Genomic DNA, 27,293 nt, shown 5'->3' on the forward strand with positions numbered 1-27,293 from the left:
TAGATGCAGACTACCATAGACGCAAACATAAAAGCAGTCTTTTCCACCTTTTTACTGCCTCTTTGTCTTGTAAGGTACCAATATCTGTAAATATGTCACCTTCTGAGGTAGTGTCACAGCCATTATACAGATGGAATGCTGCAAATGTGTATGACGGTGGGAATTTTAACACCCTTTCTCATTTTCTAAATCTATATAAAGAGTTTGCAATAGGATTCATGTTCACATTGCATGATGAGTTACTTTGTGATTCAGTCCTATGGTCAGTAATAACTAACATCCATCAATTTTCTATACTGTAAACTTGAGTGTATCCCAGCTCACTTTGAGTGGGAGGCGGGGCATAAACTGGACTGGTTGCCAGTCAATTGCAATCGCACACTTACATTTGTGCCTACGGCCAATTGAGGGGCTCTATTTAATTTTTTAGGGTGCCATAAATTCAGTAGAGCATGTTGAATTTCTTTGCGTGGAGGTTTAGACCCAAAGTTGTGCAGACGGGTGTAGGCTGGTGCACCTGCGAGAGGAAGGGCTGTGCCACTGTGAGAGTGGTCACCACTATCTTGGCCATTCAAAGCAGCCCAAAGTCTTAAATGAACCGAAAGTGTAAGTTTGGGGCATGTGGGGAAAAATTGGCGTAGCAGGAGACACAAGTTTGAGGTGAATATGCAAAGGAAAGGAAGGAAGTCCTGCAACGCAGACGTGCTAGCCACTAGATCACTAGGCTGACCCTGTAATACCTAGATTTTGCACTCGGGATACGAACTACACATATCGTGCTGGGTAAGTTGTGCGGGGCAGAACTCATTTGACTCACACGCATGCTTGCAACCCACCATACGCAACTGGCTCTGGCGTTAGGTCGGTCAACTCTCTGAAATTATAGTCAAAGCTGAGGAGCATTTGCAGCCCACTCTAATTGGACCTATTAACCGCTCAAGCTGAGTATGAAGTTAAGGGAGGTCATGACACGTGCCTCGCAACATGACTTGGTTTTCACAGCTGAGAAACGACTGCAATAACATGTAAGGGAGAGGTGAGGGTCGGGCTACACCCGGGAGGGAGGCGTACGAAAAGGTCAGCCTTTTAGCATGAGGCAGAGATTTCTAAATGCCAGTTGACATGAACAAAGACAACATGATTACAGGCTTTGGTTTATACACACTTTCTCAAGGCCCTTCCATTTGAATATTGATTAATCAGGTGTTGTTGGGACACAAGCTACTGTTTTTTTAATCAATTGTTGGACCTTGAAAATAATGATGATTTGTTTTGTTACGTATACACCCTGTGTATGTACGACATTCCGCCTACAGTGCTGTTGACTTAATTACGCGCCGCATGTACTGTAGTTAATGAATTTACCCTCGCCTTCTACCAAGAGCCAACTGGGGAAACATTGGCCATGACACATTGTTTAAAGTGTTGCTACGTTTGCCAGAGATCAACAAATGTTTTATCATGGCACCCAAGAGCTTTACTGCACATATCTGTTTTTATCCGCCGCGCCAAGCCATGAATTTGAGTTGACATGTTTATATTGTCAACTTTTGCCATTTTAGCTCTATGACGATAATAGTGGCATTTCAACTATGCAATATCATAGCCATAAAGGTACCACCGTACATTCATGAATCATGCTTCGGACATGCTTTTCTGATCCCACCACGTTAGCGACCATATTACCAACAAGTCAATGGAAAGTTAATCATGTCCTGTAACATCCACTATGGCTATAGTATATGTCAAGAGCACTTGAATGAACTTTAATATCTTTCAAGGATCTGGCCAGCCAAAATGGTCCATTTTTCGTTAACAAGCTCACTTTATATATTTTTGGATCAGGAAACTGAAACGATGATCAATTGGCACCAAAATTCATGTGGACATTCCTACCTATGACCACTTCAACACATCAAAAGGGTCGACCTCTCGGTGGCTGATTTATATGAGAATGAAGAACTGTGGAAGTGAGCAGAGCTACATATATGTTTGCTGGAAGGACACTCGCATACTATTTCTTTGCTGATCACGATAAGGATGCATGGCATTAAGGGACCAGTCGGGATATTAGCAGAGACTGAAGTGTGAATGAGTAGAGGTTCACATTTATTTGGATGAAGAAGGGCCCCAGTTTTTTGACCTACAACATGTCGTCCAATTTGGAACGTAACAGCCGAAATGAAACGTTCCAATGCGGCCACACGCGGCTGTGGTGTTGGCCTCCATGGTGGAACTTTTCGTTCACTGAACATTGATGCTCCCACAGCGGCCCCGACTACAAGCACCTGCCGCTCCGCAATACGCATCGTTCAAGACAGCCCGAGTGTTTGATGAGGACTTTATCTTAAATTGAAATGTTTGTATTGATGTCATTTTTACATGCAAACCTACTATATAAGTGCCAATGTTAATGTCAATCAAGTGTCCCTTTAAATGTGTAAATGATATAAAACACCCCTCCCTTTTTTATCTCTCTGGAGTTAAACTGAGCTAACTTTGGGTAAAAGGCAGTTTACATACAGTAATAGAATCAAATTCCTTAACTATTGCAGTTTAAAATATATCGCGATTACTTAAAATATACATCTGCATGTTTATTTAAAAAAAAAAATACCCCAAAAAATAATGAAAGTTTAAACCTCTAATTGAAGAGTGCTTTTGGGTGTTTTTAGTTTACCAACTCTCCTAAATGTGTACTGCTACCATCTTTCATCGTAAAATTATGCATCCTAAAAAACATACTCCAGGCTCTAAATTGAGTTATTAATAAAAAGAAAGCACCTATTTTTCATTATACAATATTAATGTGAGAAGGTTTTAGCTATTTTCTGATCACCAGAACAACAAGGAAGATAAATGAGCTGCTTAAAGTGCTGCTAGGCTAGCTCATGTAGCAGCTGCCATACCACAAACCATAACAGAACAATCTGCCCAAAGAAGTGGACCCAGCGGAACCAGAGTTGTTGCACCATGTTATTTCCTTTCAAGAGATTGTGGCCACTCTTCAGAGCCTTTTCTTTGAGCTTGGACATCCTGGGGACTTTGGCTCCCAGATACACTCAATAACTGGATCTGAGATCACTGCTGCCAGGAAAGTTTAATATAACAACTTTTTTGTTGGGGGATAACGAGTAATCTAATGTAAGTATTTCCAGACCCATAATCAAATTAAAGTTCTTTCACCAAGTCTCCACGTGCGCTACTATTTATCTCATGATGTGTTTTTTTGTCGTTGTTTAGCTTACGTTTAGTTTTTCATGCTATGTCTTGTTTCTTTGAGTGTCTTTTGCATGTCTTTGCTTGTTAAGTTTTATTTGCACTTGTTCCTGTCAGCCTGGTACCTTGTGTAAACCAATCAGCTCCCTGCAACCAATCGTGTTTTGTTCAAGTGTTTCTCTTTGTCTCGTCTGCCATCTGTTTGTTGTTATTTAGTTCTTTGATTTCATTCGGTCCTTGCCGGTTCATTGTTTGTTGTTCCTTTCAGTTGTCATGTCGCCATTTCATGGTGGCTTTCGTCTGATTGTTTGTTTTTAAACTTCTCTCAATTTAGTTTTTTTTTTATTATTCCAAAGTGGCTTTTTTCCCTTTCTAAAAACACATATCGTAGTTTGTTTTTTATTCTGACTTGTGTAGGCGGGTAAAGTTGGAATGGTGTATCAGTTAATTGCAATGAGTTGTGACTAGATTCTAGGAAGAGTAATGAGAGACAGGAGAGTGAAAGAAAGCTAAAAGTAGGCGGACAATTAGTAATTATTTTTTTGAATGATTAATGAAATACCATGTTTTTAAGATTCAGATCTCTCAAGTTTCATGAACATTTGTCATAGAGAGTGTTTATGTGCCTTGGTACGTGTTGCTGTTGGTTAGCAACAGAGTTTGAATGGGCTCAGCAGTTCACTGAGTTGATGAACTGAGCTACAGTTACAGTAATTTGTTGCATATTCTTGCTTCCATATTCACAAACTTACATCATATTTTTGGGGGGACCAATCCTCAACTGTTGATGAAATACCTATTCACATATTTGTTCTCTTTCTGTTATGCCCTAGGATGCTAAGAATATGGCATTAAAGCACCTGCTAATAGGAACGTATGTTAAAGTGACACAACCAAATTGTATGAAGTCTTTGAGAGGCGCTAAGTTTAGCCTGGGTTGCTAGTGAAAGTTAGAGAGTCTTTGCTACAGTGTATGTTTTTGCAGATGCATTTTTTTCCCAATCATATAATCTGTAAACCATTGACTTTAAAGGGTAATTCTGCAAGATGAGTTTGAAATATTAAAGTTACCAACCATAGCTTGGGGAATAAATTCATTTTAAATGATAAATATAGGCATTTGTAAATTTGTTCTTTTTTTTTTTATGACAACTCACATTTTTTTTAATCAAAAATACAGCACTGCCTGTTTGTTTGTTTTTTATGCTGGGGGAGGGTGGTGTGTTGGTGGGCAGGGTGACAGACACAATGAGCGTATGAGAGTGATAATGAAGCGCAGTTCTACCTTACTGCTAAATTCAAGCACAATAGTAAAAACGAAATAATGTTAAACTAGATTTTTTTTAAACTCTTGTAATGGACTGTACTTGTGTTGTGGTGTGTACAGTATATCTCACCACTGTGAATGGAGTGTGATCCTTCCCATTTAAATTCAGACTATTTCAACCATGTAGCTCTTGCAATGGATTACTTCTACTTCGTCCAATACTTTGTCATCACCCACTTGTCTCTGATGTTGTGCTCCACTCTGATTTCTCGACACATTCCAAGTAAGGGGCAGCCGCTATTCTTTCACGACTTTGGTGTATTGGCTTGCTCTTCACTCATGTTCGCAACTGTCTGAGTGAGAGGCTCTCAAATGTCGGTTGAGCGTTGGTCATCCATATCAAGTGACTGTTAAATGGAGCAAGCAGCATTCGTTGACAATAAAAGCAGCGAGGGAGGCAGAAGGCGACTTGTGTGTCAGTCTGGGGGAAGTGAAATGAAGCTCAGGGATTACTCTCTCAGAAGCGGCATGGCAGAGGCAAATTGAAAAGGGAGGGGTGGGGAAAGTCTGGCAAACAATTCATGTTTGTCACCTGGTGGTGCCCTCGTATAGGCGGGATTTTGTTATCAGTCGCCTGCAGTTTTCTCCACCATTTTTCCATTGTTTTTCGGCGTGCCTCTGAAGCCCACCGTGGTTGCTCTGAGCGCTAAAAGCCTGCGGCTGGGTTGAGCGAGGAGCCACTAGTGCTCAGCTTTAACCCCTGTGAGCTTCATGTGTTCCACCACTTGAGAAGGAACTTGTGCTAAGCTTGGGCAGGTCAAACGTGGGAGGATTCGCACAGAGGACGGTTCAGGGGCTTCTGTCTATTGTTGGTGAGGTCAGGCCAAGGTCACTGTATATTTTCTAAACACAGCCCCCTTGGTAATATTTACTGCATCTCTCCTGTGCCGTTAAGGGTTAAGATGGGAAAAAATCCTTAGCATCAGCACACAGTGGCATGGAAGTTGAGTGATCACGAAAAACTTTCTCTAAAAGGGTTTCAACTTGCCATATACGCGGAAAAATTAATCTTTTGAATTTACTTAATTCAAACATGTACAGTACTATTTGCTCATGATTAAAATGTGGTATATTATTTCATTATTTGTTGTAGGGGGTATGACACTCCCTATCTGCCACAGTTAATCGCCTCTAACCTTATATATTCATAAAACCCGTATCCCCCTGAGCGGCAAAGGTTTGCAAGAGTGTGTGCACATCGCGCATTTTTTTGTTTTTTGGTCAGTGTTCGTTCAATGTTGCAAAGATGTACAATACGCTAGACATTCCCAAACTGTTTTAATGGTTGTATACAGATTTTCTTGTCGCCATATAATTTTAAACAATTTTTGGGGACAAGAGAAACTCTATGAGATCATTAAAATTGAAAGGCTTTATGACTTTTTGCGACCTTGAATGAATCCTGATGAAGAAACAACATTCGCTAGGTGCACACACACTTGCAAACCTTCGTCCCTCAGTGAGTACAGCCTTTAATCGTTTTCTTAGCCCCAATATATATTGATAAAGTCCTCCTTCAGCCCCGAGAGAGTTGGTGAAGTAATAAGGTTAAATCTGTACATTCATAACATTGGTGTCAAACTCATTTTATCTATGGGCCACATTCTAGTTACACAGTACACAAAAAATGCGTAACGCTAATGTGGCCGTCATGCGCTGAAACCTACTTGTTAACATCGGAGTGGCGGATGGCTGCTGGAGAACGCGCTAGCCAGAAACCCCCCGGAAATACTTTGACCGTTCGGGAAAATTCACATATTTTACCGGAAATCCCGAAGGCCACCCCGCCCCTGATTGTCCTCCACTTTAAAGATGCACGACTCAGCAAATTGTTTTGGTGAGACTTTCTGGCATGCCAGGCTTAAGTGGCAATGGTAAAGCACCCCAGATGCCAAGTGACCAATGTTTGCCTAGTGTTTTTGACAATGTAGTTGTCTCGCAAACAAATGTTTTTCCGTGGGTTTTCAGTTTCAAATGCTCTTTTGTACACTCAACAATCCTTGGAGATATGAATATTAAACACAATCAATCAAGACAGCACAGTCGCTAAAACTACAGTTGCTTCCCACATGCATTGCATATAATAGCTAATACGACATGCTGTAAAGAGGTCTTAAAAACAACATCTGAAATGTGGATTCCACTGAACATCGAGCAGAATCATCCTCATGGCAGTCACTCTAACAACTACCAATATCTTACCCCAATCATTTTGTTGGCTTTCGATGATTAACTTTGGGGCTCCCGTTTCTGTCAATTACACTTAAATGTGCTTAAAAGAGACATAAATGGTGTGGACATATGGTGATGGCCCAGCAATTAATATCTGTAAACTTGGATCTTGTGCGAAGATGAGAGGAAAACAAAAGTGTGTTTGGTTATTTGGTTGCAGCTTGTGTTCTTTTAGTTTAAAAACCTGAGATTTAAGTTTTGCTTGTACTGACATTTGGCTGTGTTTTTGAAAGGAGAGACTTTTTTGTGAATTTGCCAGCTTCTTCTTCTCAGCTACAAGGTAAAATGGAAATGAGCGCATATGAGTGTGGATTTTCTCTTTGAACGCACTGCCCACTCAATGAATTGCACTGTGACACAGGAAAAAAAATGGGGATTTTGATTGATTGAATTCCGTCCATTTCTTTTGCAGAGTTCAACATACAGCTTTCTAACACCCAGAAAAGTCAAATGAATCCCTATAAAGTTTGTGAGGAGTCTTTCAAAAAGAAAACGTCTTTTACAAAGAAAAAAAAAACTAGAATATTACAGTCATCCCTCTCAGTCAGACTACCCACCCTTAAGCTATCTGAGTGGAGCCTTTGGAGGACGGGATTAAAAATTAATATTGGCTCAGGATTGACAGCAAACACTATTTGATGTGAGCCACAAAGAGGCTGTGGGGTTGTGGGCAGCTGACAGTTCCACAGGCACCACAAAGCCCAGTTAGAGGGACAGGATGGGATGGACAGGTTGAGGATCTGTGAGGCGCTCACAGTGTTCCACTCTGTTTATCTCCCTTCAGTATGCACGGCAACTTTCTGCAGGGCTACGCGGGGCGCATACCTCTAAGTCGCCATCCTCAGCCTCCACCTCTGCCGCTGTGGGCAGTGTCCTGGTTTGGCTCCTGATGTAGCACCTCTGATGTTCGGCAAAGCGTATCCCAGTGAGTCCCTTTGAAAATAGGGGGAAAAAAGCTTGATCAGAAATTCGGATACATCTTTCATTCATTAACTCCCTGTGATGCGCATCTCCCATCAGCACCCAGGCAGTTGTCCTGTATTGTAAGGTGTCAATTTGAAAGGATAATCAAAGCCGCAGGAGTTAATACACAAATATATATGTATATATTTTTTAAGCGCGTTACACAACTGATAAAGTATTTACCAGTCTAACAGTGTGCTGTAAATTGCAATAGATGGAAAAAGACATGAGTGTGACCGTTGACACAACATGGATATATCATGTAAAAATGACACTAGTCAACACATTTTTACAATTTACTTAAGTCAGAAATGCAAGTAAACCTAGATTTTTCTTTTTAGCTTTTATTCTGAATATGCCATGTTTGAATATGTTTTTTCTGTAGCACATTTTTTTTCACAATAATAATAATATTCTAACAATATTAGAAATAGTCTTTACAATATTGTTAAAATATTATTATTATTATTGTGAAAAGAAATGTGCTACAGAAAAAAAATATATATATACATACATATATATATATATATTCATATTTATCAATTGTTAAATTGTGTTATACAGACTCCTTTGCACAATGTTGCATGCACAATGATGGTTGATTTGAAATCAATCAATCAAATACTGATGCACGTTGTCATTATTTACACACCTTTCCTGCAAACGAGCCAGAAAACACCAATGCTGTTTCACAAGCTGTCTTCAGGAGTCTTCAGGAACAAAACACACCTCAAGTCTAAATCTCTTATCCCACTGAGGGGCAAACATTACAGACTGTTGGAGAAGGTAGAAAATGTGTGTTCGTGTCAGGGTTCATTCAAGGTCGCAAATGTTCACCAAGCGTTTGGCAGCCATACGCACATACTTTTGTTCTTGCAAGAGAACACGGTCAAAATTCCCGCGCGACAAGAACAATGTCTTTGGCAAATGTCTGCGAACATTTGCGACATTGAACAAACCCTGACGAACTCCGATGTGAATGCAACATGGGCTGCCTTCGAAAACACTCACCATTGTTCACCGCTCAGTGAGATAGGGGCTAACAGAGCAAATGACTTGGAGTCATTCAAAGTGACAAGCTGGGCCTATACCTATGCTCTTGTTTTGGGAGTGCCCATGCAAAATCTTTGGAGAGCTGAAGCAACCTAGCTTGATGCTAACTGCTAACCGGCAGCCTACCGATGTTTTAATTTAATGAAGGCTTCTGAACATTGTACTTAATGTTTTTTAATACCATTTAAGGCCTTCATTTTCACAAAATACATTTTATAATGTTTTTTAATGACCTTGTATACTACAGTAGGCCCTTGCCACGTTTTTTTCCAAGTATGTTATGTAATCGCAGACCAGTGACCAATCCAGCATGGCTCCTGCTTTTAAGCGAAACACAAGACAAATGGAACGGGTGCTCTGCTGTGGCTGTACTACACTTCATAGCATATACGCCAGAGAGTTGAGTGACATGCTTGGAGAATGAAGTGTTTTCTGCAGAGTGCCCCTATTGAATTAGCCAGTCACAGGTTGCTCTCGCCTTCTTAATCTGTGCAGTCAAGTGTGGAAGTCACTGTCTTCAACCGCAGCGGTGATTCTCCACCGGGCACTCTGTTCAGTCTGACACGCCGAGCCTCAACGGGCACGAGCGTGAGAGAGAGCTTTTAACTCGCTCCACACTATTGTATGTTAATCTAACATATTCAGCCGAGACAGCGTCTGAAACATGCGCAACAAGATCAGATTTTATCCAATTTATTTCCTGCAGAGAGCTTGCGCATTCATCACACTGTATTAGAACAGACAGCAGGATCTACGTCTGCCACAGAATGGCATCGGCTGAAAATTGCATGAGTGGTGCCATGAAAATGAATTGATTCTCTCTAAATTTAATTGTGGCAACCCGCCGATTGCTGTGACATCTCCTTTTCAATCAGTTAACTTGACCGTGTGGCCGCTGGGTCCGCATTGTGGATTTATTTTGCGAGGTGCCGTCACTTAGAAAACAGACAGCAGTCGCACATGACATGATACAATGTGAAGCCTGTTGTAATCTACTGGCTGTAATTTCATCTGCGTCGAGACAATAATAGTCTCAAGCACAGAAGCATGATGTTTATGCCTGGCTTTATTGTGATGAGTCTCTGTTTAATTTGGCTACGCCGTATCAGGGAGTAGCGGGCGGGAATGCAAAGGGCAATGTTGTGATGAGATACAATGATTACTGGGCTTGGTCAACCAGAAAATGAAGAAAGACACATTAACACACGAATGAGGAATGGAATAGCGATGTCATTTTGAGAGATGACTCTAGGAAAGGGGGGAAAGCAGTCCACTGGCTGTATTCATTTGAGAGATGCTCATCTGCGTCTATTCAACAGGACAAAACAACATGCATGATTCAGCTTCTATGAAGAAAGATCGAAAGCAATGTCAGCAAGTCTTACATAGCCTCATTCTAAAAAGTTACACTGCTGATCATTTGCATAATTATTTTCAACCTATATTCAGTTCACTATTTGGGATGAAAAAAAAAACAAGGCCGTGCATCACACTACTTCATCTCATTATTGAATTGCTTTTGTATCCTTGAGCAGTTCATGTACAGTCACCACTAAAAAAATTATATTTAAAACAAGAACAAAATATTGTTCAATTAATATCTCCACATTGTCAATAAAAATGTAGCATTATTATGCAGTGAAAACTCTGTAGAGTTTTGCGAAGGCTTGTTCATTGATGAATGCTGCGGTTGAATTCTGGTCACATTGTGAAATCTATCCATCCATCCATTTTCTAAGTCGCGTCTCCTCACTGGGGTCGTGACGTTGTGAAATGCGAGATATAAATAAAGTTGTATTGTATTGTATTGTAATGTACTATTATTACAGGAATTAATTATAGTGGTAGTATCTTTTAAAAATGTGCATTTAAACACATTCTTCCCGGTCACTTTTTTCATAATCATTTCATCTGTAAAACTTTAAAATTTAGTAAAAAAGAAAAAAAAAGTTTGAAATTATATTAAACAGTATTTGGATTATATTTGGTGGTATATTTATGGTGCTTGCAACAAGAGTCCAAGGCAACATATAAACATTTTTATAGGTGGCGTCAATAGCCGTTTTTTAGTATTCACGGCAGGGCTCACTCCCGATCCCGTGGTACATTAAAACTCCATCATGCTCAATTATCTACGTGTGTGCCGAGAGTCAACTGGCTAAATGCCACATCTTATTTGCCTGGTGCTGCACTGGTAACACCGGTAACGCTCCATTAGGACAGGCTGGAGTCACTCAGTCTGTCGTTTCATGGGCGGTAAGCATGTTCCCGCCAGTATTAATGGTGCCGTCACAGATGCGTGAGTCAGCGCATCGATGCCGCGGGCGCCGATGCAAAACCTCGTAGCGACGCAGATGCTGACTTGTCAACCAAGTGGAGGGAGCAATCTGGATGTGGCTTTTCCTACTTGGCCCAGAGGACATGCCATCCATGATGCGGGGAAACAATCTGAGACCATCGGAGCGCAGAACACATCAGAACTCAACTGCACTTCTAATGTTACTTCTTGTGTGCTTCTCCGCACAGTATATGTGAAGGTCACATGGCTTAAAGTTCACCCATGCTCAATGTTGTTTTTTTACTGGGGAGGTATTTTTCCCTCTTATTCTACATTTGATGTTGTAGTTGGACAGTTTTTCCCAAAATGGTGAATCTCTTAATAATGCCCTATAATAATTGTATCCTGGATTTGGGTTACATGTGAGATGTTGACAGTCATTGGAGGTCCTTTATTTAGCGTCAGAATTGATTATTTTATGGGGGAAAAAAGTCTTATAAGAAGAAGTACTCATGTCAAAACAGCACTACTGTCATGATGTGAGTGGGGTCACACAATTATAGTGCTTTTTAGCACTATTGGATAAAACATATTGTCAACAAAGATGGAGCTTCACCTGATGCTACTGTCCTGTGAATATTTTAAGGCAAGCGGTGATTGAAATAGCCAGTGCTAGCGAGGCTAGCCATTATTCTCATCCACAATCATCTTATGTTCACACGCTCAGCTAACGACCAAGCGACAAAATGGCCGCCGCGAGATGGCTAAAAATGGGTGGATTTTGCTGCTTAACTAATCCCACCCACAAATGCAATGCAGAATGCCATGTTAAGACTAGTGAAGGCACATGGAATATTTTATTCCAAATAATTTTTGGGGGTAGACTTCCTACTTAAGCTTTAAAAGTACAAGCAGGTTGGAAAAGTTGACTAATCGGTTCAAGAGTAGTAAAATTTGAAGTAGTAATTAAAAAAAAAAAAAAAAGTCTGAAATTTGACCTTAATGTATTCGCAAACCGTATCAGGTCTAATTTAACCTTTTGGGTTCTATTTTGGTAGACAGCGAATGCAGAAATGCGGGCAATTGGAAATGTTCTGGCCTAGTGAGGTGTTTCCGTTGGCATGCGCCTTGCACATCAGATAATTGGTAAATGGGCCTTAACTTGTATAGCGGTACACTAAGTGCTTTATGCTGTTTCCTCATACACCTACTGATGACGCAGCATCAGGAGCAACTGGGGGTTCATTATCTTGCTCAAGGACACTCCAACATGCTCACAATGGCCCGAGAAACGAACCCGCTTGTGTTGTCTTTTGTCACACCGACCAAGTGCAGTGGCAACCACGCATGAATCGCTGCATTCCTTTCTGCAAAGCGATGTCTCCTTTCAAGGTGCGAGTACCTGCACATTTAAAGAGAATGAGAGGAGACGCTTTGCTCGTCGGCGGCGTTCATGCCCGTAGTAGCACAAACCGCCAATTTTTAAAACGAGCTGGCTTGCGCTTGTCTGCAAAATTGCCAACATCCACTCCGACCAAATCCACACAGATTTAGACCTTCCCCGTTTTTAAACTCGCAGCGGTCACGAAAATTGAGCCCTACGTGTTCGCATAACTCGACTGAGCCCCCAATGCCACTTTAGTCTACTCTGCAAGGAAATTGACAGTTATACTCTTCTCTTGTGTTATGTGATGTGCGCCTTTCAGTCACATTTTTCTTTCCTCACAGTGATAGTCTTATATGTGCGTACGGGCTACAAATTAAAATTGCAGCAGTCTTTTATTTCCCGTCATTGTAACGAATTAAAGTTTCAGCTTTCATGTTTGCAATGAATTTCAATAATTATGATGCTGCTTCTTTGCTCTCAGGATGTATTTTTCCTCTCTTCTATTTATGAGTCATGAATTGCTGTGGAAGATAAGCAGCTGAAAATCATCTGGAGCTCGGAGTTCTGGTGGCATAAAGCCCAAAATGCCCTCGGGCTTGATGGGGACCATGTCTGGACTGGCCAAGCGCGGTCATTTTCAATAACAAGCAACAGTCCCCTTTTTCTTTTTGTTAGAAATCAATTTTACCGTCTGCACACAGCTGCCTTTCAGTGTGTTTTATTCCACCTCGGTCCCATTCTTCTTTCTTCCACTCAGAATACGGTTTGAATTACTGTGCTTACTAGCTTGTTACTTAGTCTTTCATGGAAGAGCAGTGAGTCTCCTCAGGGGATTTGCTTCACCAGCGCGAAGTGGAACAAGCAACAGGCTTGTGTGTGTGCGTGTGTCTGTGTGTGTGCGTATCAGCGTGGTGAGAAAACATAGAAAGAGGAAAGATAACGAAAATGAATGTGGTTGGGTTGGGGTGGAGGGTGTGGTGTGTAGATGTTAACATTCTGCTGGCCCTTGTAACCAAAACAATAACAAGTGAATACGTTTGTTCAGATTTAAATTGCAGGTTTATCTATTGACATTTCATAGTAAATAAATAATGTAAGAATAATGGCTCTCACCCGCAAGATGAGCATGAGACTTCCTTGTCTGAGGTGCTGCTTGTGCAACCTCCCGCACAATCAGGCAGGATTTAGAAATGAAAGGTAAACTAATGAGTTTTGCTGGAGACAAAATTACGACTGCAAAAGCTGCTGTGTGGAACAAATGGAGACGGGCTTCTTAATGGTGTTTGTACCACAAACAACTTGCTACTATAGAATTAGTCTTTTAGGAAAGAACAAACCCTCTCCTGGGGCTGTTGTGAGTGCCTTTAAACAGTAAATCCGCTCTTCTAATGACTGTGTGTTTAAGCGGTTATTACGGGAATTTGTGGTCATTCTCTCATTCATTATCTGTGCCAATTATCCTGTTTGTGGAGAGTTGAAGCATTTCCTGGCGGAGAGAAGGGGCACGCCCTGGCTGGGCCAGACAGCAAATTACATATTAACATTCTCACTTGCACTCACACCTGACCTGCATCATGCTGGTGGTGGTGTTGCAAAGTGCATAATGTGGCCTAAGACTGCAGTTTACAGCTTACTTTTATTTCTAGTGCACTACATTTGCTGTAATAGTATTTTAACTCATTCACGACCAGCCTAGTAAAAAAAAAAAAAATGGATTTTGACGTATTTATCCGTCAATGGTATTGAATGAGTTAAGAAGTAGTTGGCCCGCTAAGTCCCCGTCTGTACGGTTTCCCCCTTTATCGTTACCGTCAAGCTTTTCTTCTTTATTTATTTTATATGGTCAATAAATCAATCAAGATAGCTAGGTTAGCTCGACAGTTTAGCTCACCAATCACTGTTTAATCAGTTCATGTAGGTAGGTTCTGCATTTAAATAAGAAGGCAATAAAGTGATCGATTAGACGGACATCTTGGAAATACGTACACCATTTAAAACAGTGATTGTTAATTAAGCTGAGACTGGAGGGTGACAAGGGAGCGGATTTTCGCTCCCACGGGAAAAAAAATCCCATTTCGTTCGAGTCCCGTAGCATAGTGTTTAAAAAAAAAGTATAGGGAAAAACAGGGAAAAAACAACTAATCAATTTTAACAGCAATTAAAATGATATACAAAGTCCCCTCCTTCTAAAAACAAACAAAATCACAGTAAAAATCCATATAGTTATTTTGAAGAGTTTGTTGCTCCCTTTCTCCTCATGGGCGTTCCCTACTTCGTGCAACACTCTCATCTGCTCCCGTAAACCTTTTATCCTGTAGTGTCCCGTGATTAAAAGTAAAGTTGACCCCCATCCCATGAGTTATTTTCTGTCGTATAGACTATATATGGAGTACTTTTTCGCCATATTTGATGTGGCAGCACCCACGTAAATGAATGCACGTCAACTTCACACAACTTCAAAAACTGGCAACCACAAAGTGGTTAAAGTGAATTCCTTTCATTCAACCATTTACACACACTAATTTGATTTGGCCCCAGAAACAACATGTGATGTTTTTAAACCTGATTATTACTCATGTTTGCTCGCAGATTTAGCACAATTACCACATTTATTACCACATTACACATTTATTACCACATTAAAATAGCATGAATTCTTTGACATAATTTAAGTGTAGACTTACATTTGTAAGTTGTTTTTCATTTAATTTTTATAGATGTAAATGTAAATGTAATTTTGTAAGAAAATGTACTTTTTGTAGTATGATCAGCAAAAAAATATTTTACTATCACTCCAACTGAGCAAGATTTTGTGACTTGACTCAATGACTTTACTTCACCTGCTTGAAATTTGGTGGCAATTTTACTTAACTTGCTTTTCCTATAGTGACTTGTGACTTGCTTGAGTCCTGTAGGATGTGACTTGACATTTATTTTTGGCTTGCACATATCTGACTTATTCCCACTTCTGTTGCATTGTAATTACTGATCGAGATGATGCTCGATACAAACAACAACAAACTATTATCATTTTTCGTAATTATTTCATTTCCCATTTGCCATAAACTCTTTCACAAGGCCAACATGTAAACGTAGCAATTTCCAACATTTCTGCGCAATGGTTGGGCGTATCCCTTCACTCACATGTTTAAAGTCGTGCACCTCAAGAACCTCCTGACTCCCATTTCCAATTCGGAAGATTTCAATCTGACGAATCGGGTCAATTTCCATCAGGCTTTGTGTCTCGACGCCATCCAGCACCGCTTTGTACTCGTGGTCGTAGACCTAAAAGGATGGAAGCATAATCATCACAACATTGCCCACCGATACCAAGAGGGTGCAATACATTTAAGGACAAACTAAATGCTCAAGGAATAGGGCAATGTAAAATACATCTTAAGAAAGATGAATGAGATTATTGATCAGAGTTTTCCTCAAGTATCTAAAATAAATAGAAAAAAATCTATTTTCACTGTGGCCCTAAAGTGGTGCAGACACGCTTGGATGGCAGTTAAAATTCCCGGTTTGAAAAACGACTCATGCCCACCAGCCGAAAATATGCTATTAATATTTATGTGAGGGTTGTGTTTGCGAGGGGAAATATATCGGTGAGTCCATCTTCATCTTTGTCCGCCAATGAGACACATTATTAATGAATACATTCAAATGGGACTCCGTCAGGATTTATGTACATCAGACACATCTGTCCTCCAATGCTCAAAGACAAAATTAGCTTTCATTTGACGTTCTCCCACACGTTCATTGTTTTGTGTCTGCCTGCTTACATGCTGTAATCAGAAGCCTTTTTTGTCTAGTTAGAGAACAGTAGGGTGATAATAGGATATAATTCTTAATAGCAGATCACTGTAAGAGTCGCATTGGCCTATAAATCTCCATTAACATGGGTCACAGCAGCATCAACAAAGGGAAGTAGAACGTAAAACTGCCAGCAGAAGCCAAATGAAGATGGCTTTGAAATGTAAGTGTCAATTGGACCGCTGTGGATAAAGTCGGGGGATATTAAATAGCCCGCAAGTCTGAGTGGGGAATTAAACTTCTATTTTAGCATTCTTTTATATTAGCGTAAATGTGCGATTGGGGGCATGGATTCGGGAGGCTTATTGATTAAGCCCTTAAAACATTGCATCATATTTTCAGCAGGCTCTCGCTTCTGATGAAAATCCAACAGTGAAAGTATGCCCACCTCTCTTGGCTGAAAATAGACGAGAACAAATTAATCAATTAATTAATTTATTACCGTGTGGCTTCAAGTGGTTGACAAACCAAAGCTGCTGCTGTGCAACATAAATTTGAAAGAAAAAAACAGAGAGAGCGAGAGGATGAGCTTAGCTGCAACAAGTGGAAGTTCCAAAACGATGCAGTACCTTGTCTCGTTAAAGACGGTATCAGATAATATTAGCTGAAGTGCTAGTTCTCATTATTTCCATTGTGGGACTGAAACTTTACACTAAAGTTCCAAATATCAAATGTCACAGGGCTGCAAGACATTTAAAAAGCACTGTGAAAATTAATTAGTTTCACAGAGCAGGCAGATGAAAGCACATGGAAAAACTCGCAATTTATGTTACAGTATACTTTCAGTACAAGGACCTTAAATGACCACCATGTCGCTTCTTTCTTAAACAAAGACTATATAATCCATTTAAAATCCTCAGTGATCCTACAATGACATTAAAACTCGTCATGCCGGTACTCCAAAATGTTTTCCAGTAACGATTAGTCTACCGCTCTACTTTTCAGAGTCAAGCAATCAAACGAGAGTTACTCATCAAACTCACATAGCGGCATTATGTCATATTTATTTCCTTTTATAACATGGTGATGACAGAATTTCAGATAGGAAACACCTTTCAAGTTACTTTTTAAAGCAAGTAATCTATAAAGTAACTAAATTACTTTTAAAACTCAACTGTAGCAACATCGATTACAACTGCATTTTAGCCCACCACAGTATGCAGAATCCACTTGTAGCTGCATATTTTAAAGAATAAAAATGTATAGCATAAACTGGCAAAAAGTAAACTTTTAATAATGAAACATAATGCTGACAAATATGGCCACAAACCACACAATGATTAGTAGAAAATTGAGTATTTTGTTCAAGCCTGTCCTGGTGAATTGTTTATTTGAAATAATAAATTCCTCACCCTAAAGTGAAAACTGGTTGATGCGACGAGGAAAATATGGAGAATGTATGCGATACATTATTCCCCCAAAATATTACATTTAAAGGCTAAAAACACTATTTATAGAAGTTTGTTATGATTGTTGGGTGCAAAAAGAGGCTAAAACCAGCAAGAGGAGTAGGCCATAATTAACAGTGGGTTAATTTCTTTACATGTGACCCTTTTCCCATTACTTGAGCCCTTTTGACCCTTTGTTAATGAAAAAAATTCATCAGTGTATTAATTAGGTTCTGTACAGTAATGTGTGAATGATGTGGTTCCAGACATCCCATGCACATTTCGCAGTATCTACTTATAATAGAATAAACTGTTTCCAAGGAAACCATTTTGAAAAACACCACTGAGGGTTCAATGGACGGCGCAGCTCTCTGAAAATCTCATTTCATCATTTTGGGGGACTCTGACAGTCTCCCAAGTTAATTCGCTGCCACTTTTTCATAAGAGAGTCTAATCTGAGGTTCGGTGCAGAATCCCTTTTGTCAAGTGTCAAGTGAAGAAAAGCAACTGGCAGGAATGAGTTCCTTTTTATAGAGACAAAACAAATCTCAAAATCATGTTGATGCCCAAAGTAAATGTCCATGTTTTTTTGTTTTTTTTTTAAGGACAAAAAATGTTCATTTTGTTGGTTATTCTCTTTTACAACCCGATCCCTACTCTCATCACATGTTGACATCAAGGAAAATATATCAGGCGATCCATGTCAACCCCCACACACACTATCCTGTTTATTCACTCAAGGTTTCCGTCTGACGTGCTTCTTAACAACGGCGGCAAGATGCTTTCCGCCGTGGTCTCACATTGAAAGCAGTGAATGAAAAGCGGCAGGTGCTGCCAAACCTGCGGGTTGTTTGTGCGAATGGGTTGTGGTGGTGCTGAGCCCGGGGACATTAGGAAAAGGTCGTGTAGATGTTGTTACAGGTGACTGGATAGCTGGGTGCATAAATGCGTGTGTGGCGAGAGACAGCCTGCATATGTTCAGCGATGGGGAAGGCGGCGGCCGTGGGAGTGAGAGAGATGAGTTGATGACAATATGTCCTCTTCGTTGTCCTTGAGGGGAAGGAGATAGAGGCTGCAGTCAGGCGGAACTAGATGCCTGTCACTCACCGCAGGCGTGTGGCGGCGGAGGTAGCGGTGGTGGGTGTAAGGCGGGCAGCCGTGGGAGGGAAAGGTGGCGCGGGGGCAGCGCGGTCTATCGGGCCTCCGGGGAGCCATAGGCAGCCTTGTGATGGATTGAGGTGGGCAGCAGCTTAGACAGCTACACCGGTGAACACTGTGTCCTTTTGGGTTCAGTCCTTATAAGGTCCTCTCCACTTTTTCACACAACTCACTTGCTGTTCTCATGCTGCCCGACAATTTGTGGAAAAACGAGCCATTGTCGTTTTTCTATACGATGAACCTCCGTTTCCTTGGGTAGGATGAAGTGCAGATTGACCCGATACAGGTGGAAAGCTTCTATAGTAATGTTTTTCTTTTTTTTTTTGTCTTACCCCTCTCACATCTGAAAATAAGCATTTTAATCACATAGCAAACTTATTTGAACATGCACAAAAAAATTGAAAATACTGTAGCTATGGTAGTGGTTGTGCATTAGATGTGCGGGGCTTGGTGGGTTGATGTGTGAGTGAGTCTGGGTGTGAGCTGTGGTCCACAGCAGCTTCTGCGCGAGTGTGCTCATTTTGTTTGTGTTCGACTGCTCTCCCGGAACAAAACAACTTTAAAACTCTGATCGGTATGCAATGTTAGTTTTAAAATATGTTAAACAAAATTTTAGTCAGAGAAAATATTTTCTTAATTTCTAATCTTGAAATGAAAGAAATCAACACCACGTTGAGGATTTTTTTTCTTCTTAAAAAGAAATAAAAAACATTTTAAGTGTGTTTTGAAGTCAAAATAGCTGAGCATGAAAAATCAGAGCGAGGCCACTTTCTGGCTCCTTCACTTCTACTTGTGTTGTCAAGTCGCCTGCAGCACACTTATTTAGATCTCACGTCTCTTCACATGTGCACCCACAGGAGAACTACACTCGTCTTGCCCGAGTACCTCCCTCTAAGATGTTTCTTCAAGTATCACAGTCTGAAAAATGGAACATTGCTGCTACATCCTTTCTAAATTACGACTGCCGCTTGCACCTTTACAAATACAAGCAAGCCGACTGTTGTTTTTGCCAGAATAATGAAGGCAGGCCCTTGTATAATGATGATTAAAGAGACTTGCACACACTGAGGTTTTATCAGCAAAGCAACACAGGATAATTACAGTATAGGTAATGAAAACAAACCTGGGAGGAGAGATCTAGAAAGCAACACACATTAAACTCAAACAAGAATAGCAACAGATTCATCCAAAGATAAGAATGGAAAATGAGGATCTGCAAGGGAAATAATTCGCAGCCCATATAGATTTTGCACCCAGGAACGTAGCTGCACATAGCCTTCACACGTTTACGCACTTGCCTTTTGTTGCTGTCAGCCAGTGTGCGATGAACATTTGCAGATCTGCTTTCTTTCATGAGGTGATTTGGATCTGATAGTGTGGGGTCTCGAGACCATGGGGATTATGCTTGTGGACACTAATTACCAAGCCTGTCAACTCCCAAGGCCTGCAGGATTCAGATAAATGAAGAAGGAATACTCTGCGACTAACTAACACGTGCTGCCTGCCGTTTGGTGATGCCGGATGAATACAAGCAGCTAGTTCTGGATGGATGCCAGTTTAGAATTCAATTTGGAGAGTGCTGGTCAATCACTGTGTTATCAACTCAGATGCTACATGGTAAAATGAGGCTTTTTGGATCGTGCAACACTAATCTCTGTAAAGACGATGACAGTGAGTGCAGCGCCCCACGGTACGAGGTTCAGTTTGCGGCCGTTCAATGTGATGTCCACACTTGTGTTTCACTGGACTTCTGGAACGTTTCCATTGAACGCTTGTTTAGTATAGCTTGTCATGTTGTGGTTAACCGCTTCATGATTGATGAAGGCTTTTGGCAAGAGCTATGTTTCTGTTTCTACCAGAGAATAACCGTTTCGTGCCACATGACATACAGTATGGTACAAAGCACTTGGGAAACCTAATAATGTGGAATCGTACCTTAAGATTAAAGCAAGAGATTCCATGCTTTAGGAACGTTGTTTTGTTCCCAAGAAGAGGACACCTTATGTGATATGGTATGGTCCAGTCATTCTCGAACCTTTACAGCTTTTATACACGGTAAAGTTCGAAAGGAAAGTCAGGAAAACCCTCGTTAAGATTAATGTCCCGATTTATGTCTTAACTGTGCGCATGGGTGAAGTTTTGCACTGTGGATGACCCCAAAATTGACTCTGCGCCTGCTTTCATGCCAAGCACAATCTACTTTCTGTCACCAAATTACCAGGTGCGTCGGGGGCAATGCTGCTTCGTGCGCTGGCACACCGAGATCAGTGCAACACCCCTCCAAACGCACTAGACTAGGCACCAAAATTAAGTTATGCCCGTTTTTATGCCGAGGGCACAGGCAGCGTCCTCTCGAAACAGGGTCCGAAGGCTGGATATCGACAGTGAGTGTATGGGCAGGTTGGTACGAGCTGCCTTAGTGTCACATTATACTGTAGGAGCATGACAATGTGTAAACTAACAATTAACCGGTTTGAATTCACCATCCATCAGAATTTGCAGTATTTTCAGCATTGAATTAACTGATTGAAAGTTGGGCAATTCTCAAAAACTATCTCTGAAGAAGCGTGTTAAATATTTTGTGACCCAGTGGAAGTTCATTCTGCATCTAACTGAAACTTACGGCTCGGTGGAAATACTTTGGTAACTTTCAAAAGCATAATTTAAAAAATATATTTAAATTTAAATCAACTAGACAGTTTTTACATGTTTATAAGAAAAAACACTGGCACTGTATTGCGACAGCAAAGTCATTGAAGTAGTTCCAGGTCAAAAGTCCATAGAATATGCTACAAATTTACAACAGGCATGGTGTATCTGTAAGATGATGACTTTGTATGCTGCCAAGCACCACATTAACATTTGCCAAAAAGAATAAGAGACGCTGCACTGGCTGCCAATTTGTATTTTGTTGTTTGTTGCAGTGCATCAGAGCCAGTAAACTCACTCGCACTCACAACCAAACTTCTTTCAACGGGATGGAAGGACTACTGGTGCATAGCAGCTGTACAGTTTTTGTGGAATTTATTTTTTTTTTTTTTTTGAAGTGCGGAATAGTGCTTAGACTTAGTCCACAGCCGCAGTATATCCTACAGAGCTTAAACAGTTGCTGTCGATACGCCATGTCTAGAGATTTGAAGGATCCTGTGGTGTTCCGCTCGCTCACAGAGCTTAGTCCAGTAGCAGCTTTGCATTGAGAGTCAGACACAACTTTTCAACTCTGGTGGATAACAGTCTTATAGTTCTCATACTATCCTATATTTTGTTATGTTGCAAGATCAATGAACAACATTTCTGACATCCGTTTGAAATAACATGGGAACATTTAGAACTTCTAATCCCTGACATCCATTCACCTATAATATACAAATTTCATATATAAAAAGAAAAGCAATTTAATTTTGGGGGGGGGGGGGGGGGTAGAATTTTCCTTAATTCATGTCATTAAGATTACATTTATTGTTTCAGTAAAAGTTAAATTTTTATTTGAATTTGCACATTGGCATTTTATGTATATGTCTAGTTAACTAACGTTCATGCTTTGATGAAAAAAAAAAGAGAAGTTAAGTCACCAGTTACTCAGTACTTGATTAGTTTTTATACTGAAAAATGACTTACTCTACTAATTATTTAGAAGACTGCTTTTTACTATTAATTGAGTCCTACCATTCTCAAGTTACAGTTGAGTAGAATTCGCGGTTACTCTACCCAACTGCATATGATCCAAATGAGGATAAGTCATGTAGAAATTGTTCAGGAGTCAATATCCTATTTAAAAAATAAAAAAACACGAAAAACATGCCAAATGCATGTGTTGCGTGGTATTTAAAGGATATGAAGAAAGCAACTCTAAATATAAACACGAAGTGTTCCTGAGAGTGCTACATTATAATTAGTGCCACACTCTTCCGCATTTAGGTTTTCATAAAGGGTAAACAGATAATCAAACTATTGAGTTTTTGAAAGGAAATACAGGAAAAGTTGAAATATTTACAGAAGCGGTTGTAACAGCATAAGCCTCTGCAATTACTTAGCTATTCGAGGCACCAACAGAAATCACATTCTGAGTATGCTGTAACATTAAAGGCAAAGGTGGCAGGGGGTTCGAGTGCATTTGGGAATCCACCCAAGCAATTACTTTAAGCATCTCTTAGATGCCAAAGACCAGTTGAAGAAAAGGCTACAATTAGCCTCTCAACGAATGAACTACAACATGCCAAGATGTCAGGCCTAATGGAAACATCTTACAAAACAAACTGTTATTGGCAGCTTACCTCAAATGCAGCTTCATTCTGACTATAATTTTATTGTGTGATGCTTTTGAAAGCTAGATTGGATGGAATAATAAATCCGCTCCATCAGTGATGCGGACAGGATAGCAACCTTCAGATATTTCTGGGGAAGTTTAATCACAGACACATGTAGAACCCTTGAAGGTATTTCTCACATAAAGGTCAGATTTCCAAAGTCAGTCTCGCAGGAGCAAGAGGGCAAAATCTTTTTCCGTGTCTCACCTTTTTTCTGCGATGTTCAATAATCACATGAAACAAGACAAGCAAGAAAAAAGGTGAAATTCCCCTGACACAAATCTCACAACACAGAAAACAAACAGTGACATAAAGGGAATATGGTCTTAGGAAAAAGTGGATTCTTGATATTTCATCACAAATGTGAACTTGCTACAATAATGAGTGTTGACTGAGTGGAAAAACTTTGGTCTTTGTGCTGCGTAGCCTTCAGATTTTCTGCCCTTGATAAAATTGCAATCAGATTGTTGTCGGATCGCACAACTGGTCAATGTTGAAAGATCAGGTTGCGATATATGAACTGGGTGCCTCTTGATTTCTTGAAAGGAGGACAAGATCCAATTGGCCCATTTTTCACTGACAATCTCAGTTGAAACTGAAATTAGTTATTATTTTCTTTTCATGTTGGAGAAATTAGGAAACAAGTGACAACTTGGGAAAAACTGCTACTTTTAATGAGGAATATGGCTATGCCCTCCTCTGCTCTCCCCATCCTCCAGCAGAGTCACTGAAGGGACCGACTACAAACTCTCCATTGGAAATCATTGTACTTCCATTGCTTATAACGTCCAAAAACGATGATCAATTGGCACCAAAATTCATGTGGACATCCCTTCCTATCACCAATTCAACACATCAAAAGGAGTAACCTCTCCGTGGCTGATTTGTATGAGAATGAGTAACTGTGGAAGTGAGCATGTAAAGATCCATGAATGCCTGCTGGCTGCTGTCAGCACCCTTCTGCCTCCTGAGAGTTGACATGATTTTAGCGTAGCTAATTGTCCGAAATATAACCAGTCGGGGTTCATGTGCACATTCTTGTTCTTGTCTACTTCAACCTGTGTAAGTGGAGAATCAATCTGCACGGTATTTGATTTTGTGGAGGTGATCACATGAGCCCACGTTTGATGTCAATAAATCCAAACTATTGTGCAAAACGCTTTTGATACATCACAGGTTGAAGTGGACAAGTGTAGTAATGCACATTTGCATTTTGGTGACGATTGGTCGCCATTTTAGACAACAGAACTGACAATCCGAGCAATATTACCTTGCTTGCCTCCCTGCTGTGACGTAGACGTTGAAACCGGAAAAATTAAAAACAACGGCAATTTGTCGTGAAGCTCATCACAAAGCCCGTAAATAACCACAATCTTTTGGGGTCGGGGGGCATTTTAGTACTGATGTCATTTTTACATGTAAACCTATTATATAAGCGCCAATGTTAACGTCAATGAAACGTCGCTTCAAGATTTTTGATGATTTGTCAGTAAATTAGTTGAAATGTCTTCATCTCTATTTTTGTGCCCACCATTTCTTTTGGCATTTTCATAGACGGGTGCAGTTCGAAATGGGCGTTTGCGCCGTTGTGGGAAAAAACACAGCCATCTTGGTTCCTGGCCAATCAAAATGACTCTACTCATTCCCTTTAAATTCAGCGCAGGTGAGGCGTGCGGTCTACTTGGTGGAAGTACAACAGACTCCACATTGACAACAATAAAAAAATTTGTCATAATGCTTCATCAATCATGCGAAATGACAATTTAATTCGCTTCAACATATTGTTGTATGTGTGATTGGGGGCTGCAAATCTTTGTCCACCTCTGTCACCTTTGACATCTTCTTTTGTATACTTAGCGCAAACAAAAAAGCAGGATTTAGATATCATCAATGGCTGCTTTTACCTGACAATTATAACAGCAACATTGTTTAATCATGCTGTGTGTACATACTGTATGTTAATCTTCAGTGACAATCTAATTACACGTTCCACTTTCCCACATTATGATTTCCGCCAGTATTATCCACATAATGCGTTATAAAGGCAAAGTGGTTTTTTTTTTATATGCAAATGAATTGTTACCGAAGATAAAGATTTATTCCTTTGGTGGACAAATGTTTTAAGTGATCTTACGGTTATTTTACATTGTATATCGCATATTCCCCTTTAAAAAAAAAAAAAACAACTCTTACTCTTTCCCCTGTGAACCAAATATTTTAGTTCGTAAATGCAGTATACTTGTAATAAAACAATTTTTTACAAGACCAACTTGTGCACCAGACACCGATTCACTACATCTCTGAGTGATGACCATTCCAACCTGTGAGATTGAGCACAAACGTTTGCTGCACATGGTGTTCTCGCTCATAGATGCTGCCAAGTTTTCTTTAAAAGTGTCATTGCTCATCAGAGAAACCACAGTTGTGTCAGCAGGCGCCCGTTTGATATATTCCATTCAAGCAGTCCTAAGCATTAAAGCACTATTGTGTCAGTTGGAAGAAGTGGCACTCAAGTACTACTCTTAAGCCAAATGAAATTGGATTTCTCTTTCGTGGTTTTTGCATTAAAAGTTGTATCACCCGCCCCCAAGTTGTTTTCAAAGCTCCAGTTTACTTTTATTTCACATCATTTTGTGTACTTGTGAATAAATGCACCAACAGCTGTCGCTTGTCAGTTCAATGTACAAAAAAACAGAAGGTCGCTTTAAATGTTTTCTGCAGTGCACAGAAAATCTAATTGGAAGTAGCTGCTTAAATGAAGTCAATTATTCCTAATCTCTGTTCTATATTTGTGTCTTCCAAGTTCGCACGACTTTTTTGCTGATTGATCTTGCAGACATTAACCACATATAGTGTTGCTATAATTAGCTTAGTAGGCTCAGGTTGACCATTTAACGATCCTGTATGCTAACTTTTGTAACTTATTCACAAATTAACTTATTTGCCATTTTTTGGGCGGGGGGAGAACCAAACCTCAGCTATTTTCTGAAAAGCTCACCTTTTTGTGTTTTGGTGTTCTATATATTAGAATGTCATCTTGCTGCTGGTTTATCTAATTTATTTATTTTATTTAATTATTATTTTTTTTTTTTAACCAATGACTTTAACCATTAGAATAAATGGGCAGGTCTGGGAGTCGTAAAGTGCCGTCATACAGGCAGAAGACCAACACCCACACATGTGTTTTTGATATTATTTCATTCGGCAAGAGTGAGAGCAAATAGTGATTTTTGAGATTATTGTTATGAGTGACCCTCAAAACAAATAAATTACCGGTACAACCATGTCAGGGAAGTTTCTATTAAACAAGCCTGGACAAATGAGTCAACCAGCCAAGATTGTCTTTGTGTCTCGCGCGGAGCAACCCCCTGAAGTCAGAGGTGAAGCTTCTGCTTCCTGTTCCTGCAAGGCTTTTATTGTATCGCAGCAAAGCAATTTGAATATGCAACTCATACAGAAAAGAAACACCCCTTGCATAACGGTCAGTGTGACTTCAGTTTGCGTCCTTGGATCTCAGACACTTTTACTTCGTATCAGTCTGGAATGAGCGCCTGGCTTGTCTCTTTCTATCAGTACAGGCACTTCTGTCAACACTGGATAACAAGGGTACACTGTTCACTTGAAAATCAAATGACCTGAAAGCATAGTTTGAAACTTGATATGACAACCTAATTTCTTTGACAAACCACTTTACAAATAATCCTAATTGAACTGCACTTTCATAGTGCTCATCCGAGAAATTGGCTCCTGTATGGAAGGGACCGATTCGGTTGTGTATGCCGGTCGTAAATGTCCAAAATACCTTATCTACTCTGACCATTATTTTTAATCTTTCTTAAAATGACTTGAAGAAATGAAGAAATTTGCCAGAAAAACTGGACTCTCCAGCTTTGTCTACTCAATCTGAACATTGAGCCTTTAGGAATCACAACACACCTTTAATGAAATGGATGAAATAATAGTCACTTCCTTGATAGCGGGACTAACTCCTGCAAGGTATCACACGAGGGGGTTATGCAGTGCTTAGGATAATCGAACAAAATATGTGGTGGCTCAACTAACTCCTATGCCTTATCTATTGACTTTTATTCAGTCTTTCTAATTTATATCAAAGAGAATAAAGGTGACTAAATTCAAATCCCAAGGCCTACAGCCACACGTGCCC

At 40.1% G+C, this 27,293-nt stretch overlaps 1 protein-coding gene across 1 annotated transcript in view; it reads right to left on the reverse strand.

The window, feature by feature from the left end:
• The window catches only part of tnmd (tenomodulin), a 58,628-nt gene that overhangs the window by 11,950 nt on the left and 19,385 nt on the right, over nucleotides 1-27,293 (reverse strand). The window contains exons 3-4 of the mRNA XM_088294250.1: nucleotides 15,604-15,744; nucleotides 7,604-7,711 (exon numbers count right to left, since the gene is read on the reverse strand). Coding sequence (XP_088150376.1) covers nucleotides 7,604-7,711; nucleotides 15,604-15,744 — 249 coding nt within the window. The remainder of the gene's footprint in view (nucleotides 1-7,603; nucleotides 7,712-15,603; nucleotides 15,745-27,293) is intronic.

Source organism: Idiotropiscis lumnitzeri, chromosome 4, assembly GCF_059441095.1.
Source record: "Idiotropiscis lumnitzeri isolate Australia: NSW breed Sydney's pygmy pipehorse chromosome 4, RoL_Ilum_1.0, whole genome shotgun sequence".
Classification (NCBI taxonomy): domain Eukaryota; kingdom Metazoa; phylum Chordata; class Actinopteri; order Syngnathiformes; family Syngnathidae; genus Idiotropiscis; species Idiotropiscis lumnitzeri.